This window comes from Vipera ursinii (genome assembly GCF_947247035.1).
Source record: "Vipera ursinii genome assembly, chromosome: 5".
Classification (NCBI taxonomy): Eukaryota; Metazoa; Chordata; class Lepidosauria; order Squamata; family Viperidae; genus Vipera; species Vipera ursinii.
The window spans coordinates 99346217-99360910 of NC_139518.1; the positions used below are offsets into that span (position 1 = coordinate 99346217).

The window sequence follows — 14694 nt, forward strand, 5'->3', positions numbered from 1 at the left end:
CCAGCTCCTGCCAACCTAGCAGTTCGAAAGCACGTAAAAATGCAAGTAGAAAAACAGGGACCGCTCCGGTGGGAAGGTAACAGCGTTCCGTGCGCCTTTGGCGTCCAGTCATGCCGGCCACATGACCACGGAGACGTCCTCGGACAAGCGCTGGCTCTTCGGCTTTGAAACGGAGATGAGCACCGGCCCCTAGAGTTGGAAACGACTAGCACGCGTGTGCGGGGGAACCTTTACCTTTTTTACCTTTAGTCCTCTTTCTCAACAAAATAAAACAACAGACGTGCGAACCAGGGTACAAAAGGGTTGTGTTGTTCCTCAAACAGGAACCTTTTTTTTTGCTTTCCTTTTTCCTTTTTTCTTTTCCATTACCTTTTCTTTTTCCTATCTCTCTGTAGTTCTTCTTCTTTGGTTTTTTTTTCTTTCCTTTTTACTTCTTCTAGTTTCACTTTTTCTGTCCCGTTACCTTTTTCTTCCTGTTTTTCTTTTTCTTGTCCTACCTTTGCTTTCCTTCTTCTTCTCTTCGCTTTCCTTGCCTTTTCTTCCTTTTTCAATTTCTTCTTTCTTCTTTTTCTTTTTTCTTCTACCTGTAGTTTTTACTTTTTCTTTTACATTACCTTTCTTTTTCCGTTTTTCTTTTTTCTTGTTCTGCTTTTCCTTTATTTTTTCCCTTTTTCTTCTCTTCTTTTTCTTTCTCGATTTCTTTTTCTTTCTTCTTTTCCTTTCCTTTTTTTTCTTTCTTTCTTCTTCCTCTTCCTCCTCATTCCAGTCCCCCTTTCTCTGTCTCTTTAACTGTTTGAAAAACGTAGAAAAACCTCGAAACGAACAGGAGACACTTATAAGGGGGCTGGACTGGAAGACCTCTAAGGTCCCTTTCAGCTCTTTTCTGATTCTATAACACTTTTATTCCTGCTTGCCAAGCAGCGTTTGAATTGTCTTCCAGTCAGCTTTTCAATTCTTTTTATTTTTTATTTTTATGGATGGCCCAGTAGCTGGAAAGCGCTTCGCTGGCTTGACTCGAGGACTGAGAAGCTAAGCAGGGTCAGCCCTGGTAGTGCTTGGATGGGAGACTAGCATCTCACAAGGATTTTTTTTTATTTTAATTCCATTTATATCCCGCCCTTCTCCGAAGACTCAGGGCGGCTTACAAGCTTAGCAGTAGCCTTCATTCTATGTATATGCCTGCTTATTAGGGCTTTCACACACCCCCCCCCCCACAAGCGGCATTATTACAAAGTCAGCTTAATTGCCCCCAACAATCTGGGTCCTCATTTTACCTACCTGGGAAGGATGGAAGGCTGAGTCAACCTTGAGCCTGGTGGGACTCGAACCTGCACTAATTGCAGGCAGCTGGTGTTACTTAAGGAGGCGTTAGCCCACTGCTCCACCAAGGATGTAGGCATAATTGGGAAGCCGAAAAGAGATTCTATTCGAGAGTCATAAGCAATGGCAAACCACTTCTGTATTGTCGGCAAGGCAACTGCATCGCCTAGAAAGTCTGCACGGGTTTGAGTTTGACCTGAGTTTGATTTTTCTTCCTTTTCTCCTAACCACTTACATAAAGCGCCGTCAAAGCTGCTGATGGCCTTTCGTCACTGAACTGGCAGAAACAAAGCACAGAGCTAAAAAAAAACAACCACACAAATTCTTTATTGCAGGAAATTAAAAAATTCATCCAAAGCATGTCGGAAAAGATCAAGAAAACCAGGGACAAGTACGGCATTAACGACAACGGCACAACAGAGGTGATCCGCACAAGGGGCGCTTTCCGTGGTTGGGGGATGCATAGTTTGGGCAGTGGAAAAGGGGATCTCCCAGCTTGAATAAATCCAGGTGCTTTGATACTGAATTTCCCTCTTCATCTTAAATTCTCTGGATGTGCCCAGTTGTATGTCGGTGGCTTTCAAGGGCTTCCAACGTGAAGAGAACTGGAGGAAATGAAGAGAAGGACGAGGGGGGACACGATAACAGTCTTCCAATATCTCAGGGGCTGCCCCAAAGAAGAGGGAGTCAAGCTATTCTCCAAAGCTCTTGCAGGCAGGGCAAGAAGCAACGGATGGAAACTCACCAAGGAGAGAAGCAACCTAGAACTAAGGAGAAACTTCCTGACAGTGGGAACAATTAACCTGTGGAACAACCTGCCTCCAGAAGTTGTGAATGCTCCAACACTGGAAGTTTTTCAGAAGAGACTGGACAGCCATTTGTCTGAAATGGTATAGGGTTTCCTGCCTGAGCAGCGGGTTGGACTAGATGACCTCCAAGGTACCTTCCAACTAGTATTGTTATTGTTACTATTGATAATAATACTCAGACACTTCTGCTGTGTGTATATCAACGCAAATATTTTCAAGAGCCGATTCCTGATGCTTTTCCGAAAGGTCAAAGCTGAATGTGATTTTTGCAGAAGAAAATAGGTTGAATCATTTATTTCCAAGAACAGCAAAGGGCATAAAAACCTTAATCCTCTGCTCGGTCAGGAGACTCTGTACCATCCCAGTCAAATGGCTGTCCAGTCTCTTCTTAAAAGACTCCAGTGATGGAGCACCTACAGCCTCTGGAGGCAAAAGTTGTTCCACTGGTTAATTGTCCTCACTGTAAAGAAGTTTCTCCTTAGTTCCAGGTTGCTTCTCTCCTGGATTAGCTTCGAACTGTCTCTCCTTCTCCTGCCTTCTGGGGCTTTGGAAGACAAGCTGAGCCCTTGGTTCAAAGCACCTGAGGAAGAACAAGAGGTTTGGTGTCCCTTTGAGCCACAGGTACAGAACACAACGCCAATTATTTATTGCCCTATTGAATATATCTAACTGTCCTTGGATTTCCTCCCTTTAGCCCTACGTTTTATACCAATTGGACCGAATCACCCCAACCCAGCTGGAAAAGTTTCTGGAGATCTGCAGAGAGAAGTATATGAGGTAGGGCGGGGGTGTGTGAAAAGATTGTTTCTGACGCGTGAGTTTGTCCTAAAAAAAAAAAAAAGGCTGCCGCTCTTGGGGCTATCATTGATCCGTGATTCGATTTGATTTGCTTCAGCAAAGGTCCGTCTCCCTTTGGGGTATTGTCATGGGGATTTAATGGAAGGTGACAGCTCTCATCTGAACCTCCGCTTTGCTTTGCTGCATAAGGTCTCTCGCTAAAGCTATTCTGGGGCATTGGCTTCCCTTTATTGTGGTTAAGAAATGGCGTTTGAGAGAAATGACTTCCTCGTAGAACAGCAAAAGAGTTGGAGCGTGGTGGATTTTACCCAACCAGACAGAATACAGAATAACGGAGTCAGAAGGGACCTTGGAGGTCATCTTAAGTCCAGTCTCTTCTTGAAAGCCTCCCGTTTTGGAGCACCCTCAACCTCTGAAGAAGGCCTGTTTCTCCTCTTTAAGTTGTAGGTGGCTTCTCTAATTCTGCTAGAAAAAATTATAAATAGATTAAATAGAAAAAATAATCTATAAATATATAAATAATCTATAAAAAGAGCCTTGGTGGAGCAGTGGGCTAATGCCTCCTTAAGTAACACCAGCTGCCTGCAATTAGTGCAGGTTGGAGTCCCACCAGGCTCAAGGTTGACTCAGCCTTCCATCCTTCCCAGGTAGGTAAAATGAGGACCCAGATTGTTGGGGGCAATTAAGCTGACTTTGTAATAATGACGCTGGGGGGGGGGGCAAAGCCCTAATAAGCAGGCATATACATAGAATGAAGGCTACTGCTAAGCTTGTAAGCCGCCCTGAGTCTTCGGAGAAGGGCGGGATATAAATGTAATAGAAATAAAATAAATAAAATAAATAGCCGAATAACGGACAGCTATTGGCGATGAGCGTTGTAGATATTTGAGCAACTTGCATTAAGCCTGACCCAGCCTCCTTGGTAGATAGGAACTCTTTGAGTCTTTTCCCCTTTTTGTGGACCTAAACAAGATTGTGTACTCTGGACTTATTTAAACAAGGAAGTTAAAATATAAAAACGGCGTCTATGGAGATTCTCACTCATCCAGGTCATGGTTGTCCCAAAGGTGCTTTGTCAGAAAAGCAACTAGACTTTCTTGTTTTTCTTTGAAGACGTTTCGCTTCTCATCCAAGAACAGATCTGACTGGATGGTGGGGAGGGCTGTGGCCTCTTTGACCCCTCTTTCAAACCAGCAGTCTCCTCTGTCCAAAATGTGGACTTTGCTGTCTTCAAAAGAGTGCCCTTCGTCTTTTAAAGAGCCCTCCCTCAACAGAGGGGGAGGGGTATGAGGCCACCTATCTCCAGTCTACAACATAGTCCTTTCAGCTGCTCTAAGGAGGCTCCACACCCATTTGCACCACTCAGGTGACCCTGAGGACACAGATAAACTTCCAAGTGGCCTCAACGACTCTCTAAAAGAAGGCAAATGACCATCTGTCTGCAAGGGATATAAATGGTGGAGGATGGAAGGATTTATATTACACCAGCTGTCGGCAAGGAGTATAAATCCTTCCGTTCCCCACCATCCAGTCAGAGCTGAAGAAGCTTCTAGGGTGAGAAGCAAAACATCTTCAGAGAAAAAGTCCAGCTGCCTCTTGAAAAAGGCACCTTTGGGACAACCAGCACCTGGACAAATGAGAATCTCCGTAGAGATTTAGGAGAACAGGTTATGGATTACACCACGAGGAATGAGAAACCGCAAAGGTACTTTCTGAGTCTTGAATGCCGCATTGAGAATTTCCACTTAATACAAAAGAATGCGACTCCGGATCTTTCGAGAACGGGGGAATGTGGAATGAAGAAAAATCAAATGATGTTGTTGTTTTTTGACGTTTCCTTTAGGGCGCAGATGGAGCCCGGCTCGGCTGTGGGAGCCCTTTGTGCGCAAAGCATCGGGGAGCCCGGCACGCAGATGACTCTCAAGACTTTCCATTTTGCCGGCGTGGCCTCCATGAACATCACCTTAGGAGTGCCAAGGATCAAGGAGATCATCAATGCCTCGAAAGCGATCAGGTGCGTTGACTCAGAAGCGATCCGAAGATAGTTCTGGATCGTCGTCCACTGCCTCAATTCCAATTTTTGCTTGCTAAACAAACAAAACAAAAAACAAACAACATTACGGTTATTGGAGTAGAACAAGGGTCTTCACACTTGGCCCTTTTATGACTTGTGGACTTCAACTCCCAGAATTCCTCAGCCATACATATATACATACACACACATACACACACACACACACACACACACACATATATATATATGTGTGTATATACACATACATAGGGACGTGGTGGCTCAGTGGGTTAGGACGCTCGTCGATCAGAAGGTCGGCAGTTTGGCGGGTCGAATCCCGATTGCCGCGTAGCAGAGTGAGTGCCTGTCACTCGTCCCAGCTTCTGCCAACCTAGCAGTTCGAAAGCACGTAAAAATGCAAGTAGGGACCACTCCGGCGGGAAGGTAACAGCGTTCCATGCGCCTTTGGCGTCCAGTCATGCCGGCTACATGACCACGGAGACGTCCTCGGACAAGCGCTGGCTCTTCGGCTTTGAAACGGAGATGAGCACCGGCCCCTAGAGTCGGAAACGACTAGCACACGTATGCGGGGGAACCTTTACCTTTACCTTTACCTATACACACACACACACACACACACACACACAGATATAGATATAGATATAAATACCCTTTTCACAGCTACACTTGTCTTGCTTATATGCAGCACACCAATCATCACAGCCCATCTTGACAAAGACGATGATCCTGATTTTGCCCGTTTGGTCAAAGGAAGAATAGAGAAGACACTTCTAGGAGAGGTACGGTGTGTTTCTTAACGTGCTTCCCCGAAAATAAGACCGGGTCTTATATTAATTTTTGCTCCAAAAAAACTCATTAGGGCTTATTTTCCGGTCAGGGCTTATATTCGGGAAAATACGGTACTAAATGCGTCCGTTTGGCTGACGATCTTAACCGGGGCTTATTTTGGGGGTGGGGTGGGGCTTATATTACGAGGGTCCTGAAACAATCACGCTAGAGGGCTCATTTTACGGTAATAGCTCGTATGTCCAGGCAGTCCTCAAACTACAGCTGTTTGCTGAGTGACCGAAGTTAACAACGGCACTGAAAAAGAAGTCACTTAAGACCACTTAACAACTGTTGCCGCATCCCCAGGTTCGCCTGATCCAAATTCAGGCGCTGGGCCACCGACTCGCACTTGTGACGGTTGTGTGATTCCCCCCCTCTGGAGACCTTTTGACAAGCAAAGTCGATCCGGGATCGCCAGATTCACTTCGCCACCGTGTCCCTAACTGATTCACTTAACAACTGCAGCAAGGGAGGCCGTCAAACGGGGCCGCCCAACTCACTCAGTAACCGTAGAAATTTGGGGGCTCGTCTGCGGCCGTAAACTGAGGACTCCGCGTTGTGTGTGTGGTGGGATGCAAGGGATGTTCGGAACCAAACTGGCTCCCCTTTCGACTTGCAGATTTCGGAGTACATGGAGGAGGTGTTTCTTCCTGACGACTGCTTCATCCTTGTCAAGCTGTCTTTGGAGCGGATCAGACTGCTGAGGCTGGAAGTAAGTCTGAGGGCACAGGAGTAAGTTACTACAGGTGTCGGGTTTTGAAGATTATTGCATACCAGGAAGAAAGCCCAGCTCTCTTTGGTGGCCTTCATTCCAGTTTGTTCCAGTCTCGCTACGAAATATAATATATAAATAAACGTAGATTTTCAGTAGCCTATTCATGATGTGTGCCAAGAGCCCTATTGTATATTAATGTGGGGGCTGGGGGGAAGACAATATGAATTTCTGAATTCTACACTTTGGGGTACAGATAAGCACGAATCAGTACAGGTTCTCCTCGACTTTTAACAACAGCTTGTTAAGCGAAGTTACAACCACACTGGGGGAAAAAAGTGAGTTGTGACCGTTTTGCACACTTACGACATCCCTCTGGTCATGGGATCAAAATTCAGATTTTTACGGTTCACATTTTATGACCGTTGCTGTGTCACGGGGCCACGTGCGATTCCCTTTTGTGACCTCCTTGGAAGCGATTAATATTTACACGCATGGGGGAAATGTAAGAAGCTGCCCATTTCTCACGTCTAGCATTTTCTCCAGTCCTTTTTTTTTTTTTTTTTGCAAAGTTTTAGTAGCTGTGCAACTCCCTTGAGCGTTTCTAAGAGTCAAGGTTCAAATCATATATTCCATAGCTGAATAGAGTGATGCTTTGTTTTGGTGCCAGGTCAGCCCATCATAAGCATTTGGTCCAACTAATATTTTGAACATCTTGGCCAGAGGTAGGCAACCTTGGCTCTTTTATGACTCGTGGACTTCAACTCCCAGAATTCCTGAGCCAGCATGAGGGAACTATGGCCCCTTCATGACTGGTGGACTTCAACTCCCAGAATTCCTGAGCCAGCACGGGGAAACTATGGCCCCTTCGTGACTGGTGGACTTCAACTCCCAGAATTCCTGAGCCAGCAGGGGGGAACTATGGCCCCTTCATGACTGGTGGACTTCAACTCCCAGAATTCCTGAGCCAGCACGGGGAAACTATGGCCCCTTCGTGACTGGTGGACTTCAACTCCCAGAATTCCTGAGCCAGCAGGGGGGAACTATGGCCCCTTCATGACTGGTGGACTTCAACTCCCAGAATTCCTGAGCCAGCACGGGGAAACTATGGCCCCTTCGTGACTGGTGGACTTCAACTCCCAGAATTCCTGAGCCAGCAGGGGGGAACTATGGCCCCTTCATGACTGGTGGACTTCAACTCCCAGAATTCCTGAGCCAGCACGGGGAAACTATGGCCCCTTCGTGACTGGTGGACTTCAACTCCCAGAATTCCTGAGCCAGCAGGGGGGAACTATGGCCCCTTCATGACTGGTGGACTTCAACTCCCAGAATTCCTGAGCCAGCACGGGGAAACTATGGCCCCTTCGTGACTGATGGACTTCAACTCCCAGAATTCCTGAGCCAGCACGGGGGAACTATGGCCCCTTCATGACTGGTGGACTTCAACTCCCAGAATTCCTGAGCCAGCGTGGCTCAGCTTGGAAACCTCTCCCTTTCCCCTCAGCATGGCTGGCTCAGGAATTCTGGGAGTTGAAGTCCACGAGTAAATAAAAGAGCCAAGGTTGCCTACCCAATAGCGATTGTATCCTTGTGGAATCCTATCCGAGGCCCCATACCCAATGCAGATAATAAAATGATATTCTCCCTGCACAGGTGAATGCAGAGACTGTGAGGTATTCCATTTGCATCTCAAAGCTTCGAGTGAAGCCTGGGGATGTGGCAGTCCACGGAGAAGCGGTGGTCTGTATTACTCCCCGGGAGAACAGCAAGAGCTCCATGTATTACGTCTTGCAATCCCTGAAAGAAGAACTCCCAAAGGTGAGAATTTTTCCATTTTATTGCCATTGATGGCTCAGTGAAATTGTTTTGAGTTTTGTTTTGTTCAAAATCTTCTGAACGGGGGGGGGGGGGGAATTCTTAATATTGCTGCAACTTTTGTTATGGCTTTTCTGCACGTTCTGCCAGATGTTGAAATTGGACTTGGCGTTGAGTCCTTCCCAAGGAGCTGGGATAGGCAGGGGTGGATGCTTGATGGCGTGAAAGGTACCTTCGCAAGACATAAGCATTTCGACCGAAGCTGCCTTTGGTGATTGACCGATGGTGATTTGTGTCAATTTCAGTGGCGTTCCAAGTGATGTTCCAGATGCCCCAAAGGCGCTTTTTCTTCAAGAGGCAACTGGACTTCCTTTGTTTTTCTTTGAAGACGTTTCGCTTCTCATCCAAGGAGCTTCTTCCACTCTGGCTGGACGGTGGGGAATGGAAGGATTTATACTCCTTGCAGACCGCTGGTCATTTGCCTTCTCTTAGAGCGTCGTTGAGGCCACCTGTGTCATCAGGGTCATCTGAATGGTGCAAAGGGGTGTGGCGCCTTCTTGGAACTGCTGAAAGGACTGTGTTGCAGATTGAAGATAGGTGATGTCGTATCCCTTCCCTGCCATTGAGAAGAGGCTCTTTAAAAGACAAAGGCCACTCTTTGGAAGAAAGTAAAGTCCACATTTTGGACAGAGACGACTGCTGATTTGAAAGAGGGATCAAAGAGGGGGAGGGTTATGACATCCCCCATCTCCAGCCTACCACACAAATCCTTTGAGGAGTTCCAAGAAGGCTCCAAACCCATTTGCACCACTCGGGTGACCTGAGGACAGAGATAAACCTCCAGGTGGCCTCCACGACTCTCTAAGAGAAGCAAATGAGCAGCTGTCTGCAAGGAGTATAAATCCTTCCATTCCCCACCGTCCAGTCAGAACCTGAGGAAGCTTCCTGGATGAGAAGCGAAACCTCTTCAAAGAAGAACAAAGAAAGTCCAGGTGCCTCCTGGAAAAAAAAAAGCACCTTTGGGAGAACCCTGACCGGGATGACTGAGAATCTCCATAGAGATTGATGTTCCAGATGTTTTGGGATTGAACCCAAGGCAGCTATGACTATCAATACTGTCTTCTTGATCCTTGATAGTAATCCAGACTGGTGTTTATCAAATCATGGCTTCTTCAAGCTTCAGTGGAGTCTCGTACACTCCGACTTGATTAAAAAGGCAAATTTTCGATCGCACAGAAAGCCTTTATTTTGCAAAATTTATGAAGCCTCACACTCCAGGGGCTGCCGATGATGTAGAGTACCCCAAATTATCATATTTAAATAATCATAAGCAATGATAAATGGTAATCGTGCGCTTTTTTCTCTCTAGCTGCTTAATCACTCAAGAATCTCTCTGGAGATTCTTGTTCATTTCATTTTCTACCCGCTTTCCTTCGGGGAAAACATTCCGATGAGCTCCCAAATCTTAGTAAATAATTGTGGAGGAAGCTTGCAGTTTTACACTACGAATCCTGCGTTTCCTGAGAAAAAGCAAATGTTTCTGCTTTTGGGTCGCTTCCCTTTCGACCTCCAGGTGGTGGTGCAAGGCATCCCAGAGGTATCTCGTGCTGTCATTCATATCGATGAACAGAGTGGGAAGGAAAAGTACAAATTGTTGGTGGAAGGTGACAACTTGAGAGCCGTCATGGCCACGCATGGAGTCAAAGGAACCAGAACGACATCAAACAACACTTATGAGGTAACCAACAAGAGGGGGTAAATTGATGGAAGAGAATAGTTAAGGGGTCCTAAGCATGCGACATTATTCCTTGGTTCAAATCTTGCTTCTTCCGTGAACTGACTTAAGTACCAAAGCAGGGGTCTTCAACTTTGGCCCTTTTATGACTTGTGGACTTCAGCTTACAGAATTCCTCAGCCAGGCACGAATTCTGGGAGTTGAAGTCCACAAGTCATCAAGGGGCCAAGGTTGAAGACCCCTGCACTAAAGGAAGGCCTTCCTTTAAGCTCGGCGCCTTGTCTGCAATATGGGCCCAGTGGACATTTTGTAGGCTCTGTGTTAAGGATTGTAGTAAGATCATAATGGGAATGGTTCTGGACGTAATGATGGAAAAAAGCAAGACATCCCCTTCTTGCGCAAAGGCATAAAAAAGTCATCTAGAGAGAGCCAGTTTGGTCTAATCGTGGTTAAGGCACCCAGCTAGAAGCTGGGAGACAGTGAGTTCTAGTCCCACCTTAGCCCAACTGCAGGACCTTGGGCCAGTCTCTCTCTCAGCCCAACCGACTTTACAGGGATGGGATTGTGGGGAAAGTAGGACAAGGAAGGTGTGTTGGGTATGCCAGGAGACAGGTGGGTGGGTGGTTGGACAGACAGACAGACAAGGTAGGTAGGTAGGTCAGACAGACAGACTAGATCAGGGGTCTTCAAACTTGGCCCTTTTATGACTTGTGGACTTCAACTCCCAGAATTCCTCAGCCAGCCATGAGGAATAGATAGACAGATAGATGATAGACTGAGATAGATGGATGGATGGATGGATGGATGGATGGATGGATGGATGGATGGATGGATGGATGGATGATAGGGATGATAGATATTTTTTTACGCATTCCTATGGCCTATCAGATACGCCATAGAAATCCGCAAAGAGGTGAATATAATTAGGTTGGAGAACAGAGAAAATTGAATAAGGATTTTTCCATTTCGTTAAGGCAACATAAATTAATCTTCCAGGTTGAGAAAACCCTGGGCATTGAGGCTGCACGGACCACTATTATCAGTGAAATCCAATATACAATGGTCAACCACGGAATGAGTATTGATCGGAGGCATGTCATGCTGTTGTCGGACCTAATGACCTACAAGGTTTGGAATTTCCCCCCCCCCTCCACACACACAATTATTGTATAAAATTGCTCATTCTTTCACCTCTGGAAAAAAATAATAATAAAGAAAATGCTAAGAAAAGTTTGGCAATAATACCAGCATAGAATTTGGGCAAGGGCCCTTCTCCATTGAGGACTTGTACACTGCACAAGCCAGAAAGAGGGCTGATAAAATAACCGCAGAGCTGGAAATAAATCTGTTTCAAGTCCTCCCTTCAGGACGCTGCTGCTACAGGGCATTGCATGAGATGTTCTCTTCTCTTCCATATTTTATTCCATATTCTATTCTATTCCATTCCATTCCACTCCACTCCATATTCTGTTCTATCCTGTTCTGTTCTGTCCTGTCCTGTCCTATCCTATCCTGTTCTGTTCTGTTCTGTTCCATTCCATTCTTTATTATCCTTTCCTATTCTTTTTATATTTACACTCCCATCCCTTGTTCTTTATTGTTGGGCTGTATTCTGTGTATGCTTTATTAAAGACTTGGGTAGCTAATTTCCCAGCAAGTCGTAAGTCCTGCAACGGGGATGGCGGTTTTTATTTATTTTTTTATTTTATTTTATTTTATTTTATTTTATTTTATTTTATTTTATTTTATTTTATTTTATTATTTTATTTTATTTTATTTTATTTTATTTTATTATTTTATTTTATTACATTTATATACCGCCCTTTCCCGAAGGACTCAGGGCGGTTTACAGGGTGATTAAAAACAAATTTTAAAAATTATATCCGTCCCTGAACAAATAAAACCCCAGTTAAAATTAAAATTAAAATTCTCAGCCTGGGCCAGAGAGCTCAAAGAGCCAAGTCTTCAGGTCCCGGCGGAATGAACGGAGGTCGGGGGCAGTCCTCAGCTCCACGGACAGCTGGTTCCAAAGGGCAGGCGCCCCCACTGAGAAGGCCCTCCCCCTGGGTGTTACCCGCCGGCAATCTCTTACCGGCGGCACCCTGAGAAGACCCTCCCTGTGGGAGCGCACTGGACGAAGGGAGCTTGATGCCGGCAGCAGGTGTTCCCTCTGATATCCCGGACCCAAGCCATTTAGGGCTTTATAGGTCATCACCAGCTTGTTGTTGTTGTTGTTTTTCCAGAGAAGAAAATTGTATTTATAATCCTTCTTTCAACTGATGAGAAATCAAGTAATCCCTGTCGGTTCTATCTGGTTTTCATCCCAGGTTTTTGTTTTTAAATGGTCTCTGTGTTATCACTTATAGTATGAAATTTGGAACGAAGCATTTTTTTCCCCGCTCTACCCGTTTGGCAACACTGTAGTAACGATATTGGGTTTTGCTCTTCCACTCACCCCCCTTCTTTTTTTGTGGGGGGGGGGTTTAGGGTGAAGTTCTGGGAATTACTAGATTTGGACTGGCAAAAATGAAAGAGAGCGTCCTGATGCTTGCCTCTTTCGAAAAGACAGCCGACCATCTCTTCGATGCCGCCTACTTTGGGCAGAAGGATTCAGTGTGCGGTAAGTTTGATAGGACCTTTTCCGTTCACTCCTAGCGGCCATCCGGTCCATCTCTATAAACCAGGTGTGTCCTTCGTGTGAAATCAATGGAGTTCTTAGGGTAGAGTGAATATATATATATATATAGGTAAAGGTAAAGGTTCCCCCGCACTTGCGTGCTAGTCGTTTCCGACTCTAGGGGCCGGTGCTCGTCTCCGTTTCAAAGCCGAAGAGCCAGCGCTTGTCCGAGGACGTCTCCGTGGTCATGTGGCCGGCATGACTAGGCGCACGGAACGCTGTTACCTTCCCACCGAAGTGGTCCCTATTTTTCTACTTGCGTTTTTACGTGCTTTCGAACTGCTAGGTGGGCAGAAGCTGGGACGCGTAACAGGCGCTCACTCTGTTACGCGGCACTTGGGATTCGACCCGCCAAACTGCCGACCTTCAGATTGACAAGCTCAGTATCTAATCTATATCTATCTATCTATCTATCTATCTATCTATCTATCTATCTATCTATCTATCTATCTATCTATCTATGAATATGAGAGGCCTTTTCCGCTCAGTTTCTCTCCCCCCCCACCCCCGGTATATTTCTTTCTCCTGACTTTCAAATGTGGTACAATAAGGTAATGACTGTCATCCAAGTCATAGTTATCCCAAAGGTCCTTTTTCATGACGCAAAAGGAGAGAGGGAAGGAAGGAAGGAAGGAAGGAAGGAAGGAAGGAAGGAAGGAAGGAAGGAAGGAAGGAAGGAAAAGAAAGAAAGAGAAAGAAAGAAAGAGAAAGAAAGAAAGAAAGAAAGAAAGAAAGAAAGAAAGAAAGAAAGAAAGAAAGAAAGAAAGAAAGAAAGAGAAATTTCCTTCTTTTCTCTAGACTGGCCATGCCCAAATCCAACCCAAAGACGTTAGATTACTCTCTGCTTTATAATGTGTTGATAGTGGAGTTGATTTTCAGATCAATCACTGCATTGAATTTGAAGGCCCGCGTTTTCTTAAAGCAGGCAGGTTTCGCCCATTTTTGTGATGACGCTGTGTGTGAGTCGAGCGGCTGGGCCAATCTGCTTAGTAAACAAACCATGCAGGTGGAGAGTGAGAAAAGCTGGGCAAGGCTGAAACATTGTTCTCCTTCTCTTGATGTTCCACAGGCGTTTCCGAATGCATCATTATGGGCATCCCAATGAACATCGGAACAGGACTGTTCAAGCTGCTACACAAAGCCAACAAGGAGGCTTTTCCACCCAGACGGCCTTTAATTTTTGATAACCCTGATTTCCACACCTCCCTTCCCTCATAGCAGCAGCTGTTCTCAAACAGTGTGTGTGTGTGTGTGTGTGTGTACACACCGAAACGTAAATTGGTGTGTGCTTCTCAAGCAGGGTTAGATGGCCAGAACGTGTATTCGATCCTTATATGGTTTATGTTATAAATGGGTTATAAGCAAATGTCTATTTAAGACTCAAAGCAAGCAAGGAAACTCAATCCAGAAGCTTGAGTGAGTGTGTGTGTATGTGTGTGTGCGCCCCACCAAAAAAATGTAAAAAAAGTTTTATGGAGCATGAAATCTTCTAATGCTGTGAATAAAGCTTAATTAATTTCATCTATTTTAATTTTATACTATTTTCATATTGTATTTTATGCTGACCTGTAAACCGCCCTGAGTCCTTCGGGAATAGGGCGGTATAAAAATTTAAATAAATAAATAAATAAATTTCCCCCCCCCCCACACACACACACACAATGAAACGGAGGAGGGAGAGATGCATTTTACTGGATAAACATTTTATATTCTTTTATGAAGAATGTAGAAGACTGTACGCACACAGATACATACACCCTTACGCAAGGCAAAGTGACCTAAAAAATTAATAACCCCAATCATTAGAGAGGAAGAAAAACTTGGGAAAATTATAAGCAGAACAGCGTTCCCAAATTTTGATTGCACTGCTTTGCAGATGCCTTCCTTGTTTCGGCCAGCATTCAAGTTAATTTAATTTTCAACAAATACATACCACGATTCCATTGCTGCAAGTCCTATGTACAT

The 14694-nt window shown here is 45.2% G+C and overlaps 1 protein-coding gene across 1 annotated transcript in view; it reads left to right on the forward strand.

Annotated features, from left to right (window-relative positions):
• POLR3A (RNA polymerase III subunit A) overlaps window positions 1-14250 on the forward strand; it is a 49197-nt gene extending 34947 nt beyond the window's left edge. The window contains exons 22-31 of the mRNA XM_083364166.1: window positions 1656-1742; window positions 2824-2906; window positions 4771-4941; window positions 5648-5741; window positions 6410-6502; window positions 8156-8320; window positions 9891-10055; window positions 11049-11180; window positions 12540-12672; window positions 13799-14250. Coding sequence (XP_083220292.1) covers window positions 1656-1742; window positions 2824-2906; window positions 4771-4941; window positions 5648-5741; window positions 6410-6502; window positions 8156-8320; window positions 9891-10055; window positions 11049-11180; window positions 12540-12672; window positions 13799-13947 — 1272 coding nt within the window. The 3' untranslated portion in view covers window positions 13948-14250. The remainder of the gene's footprint in view (window positions 1-1655; window positions 1743-2823; window positions 2907-4770; window positions 4942-5647; window positions 5742-6409; window positions 6503-8155; window positions 8321-9890; window positions 10056-11048; window positions 11181-12539; window positions 12673-13798) is intronic.
• Window positions 14251-14694: the final 444 nt, after the last annotated feature.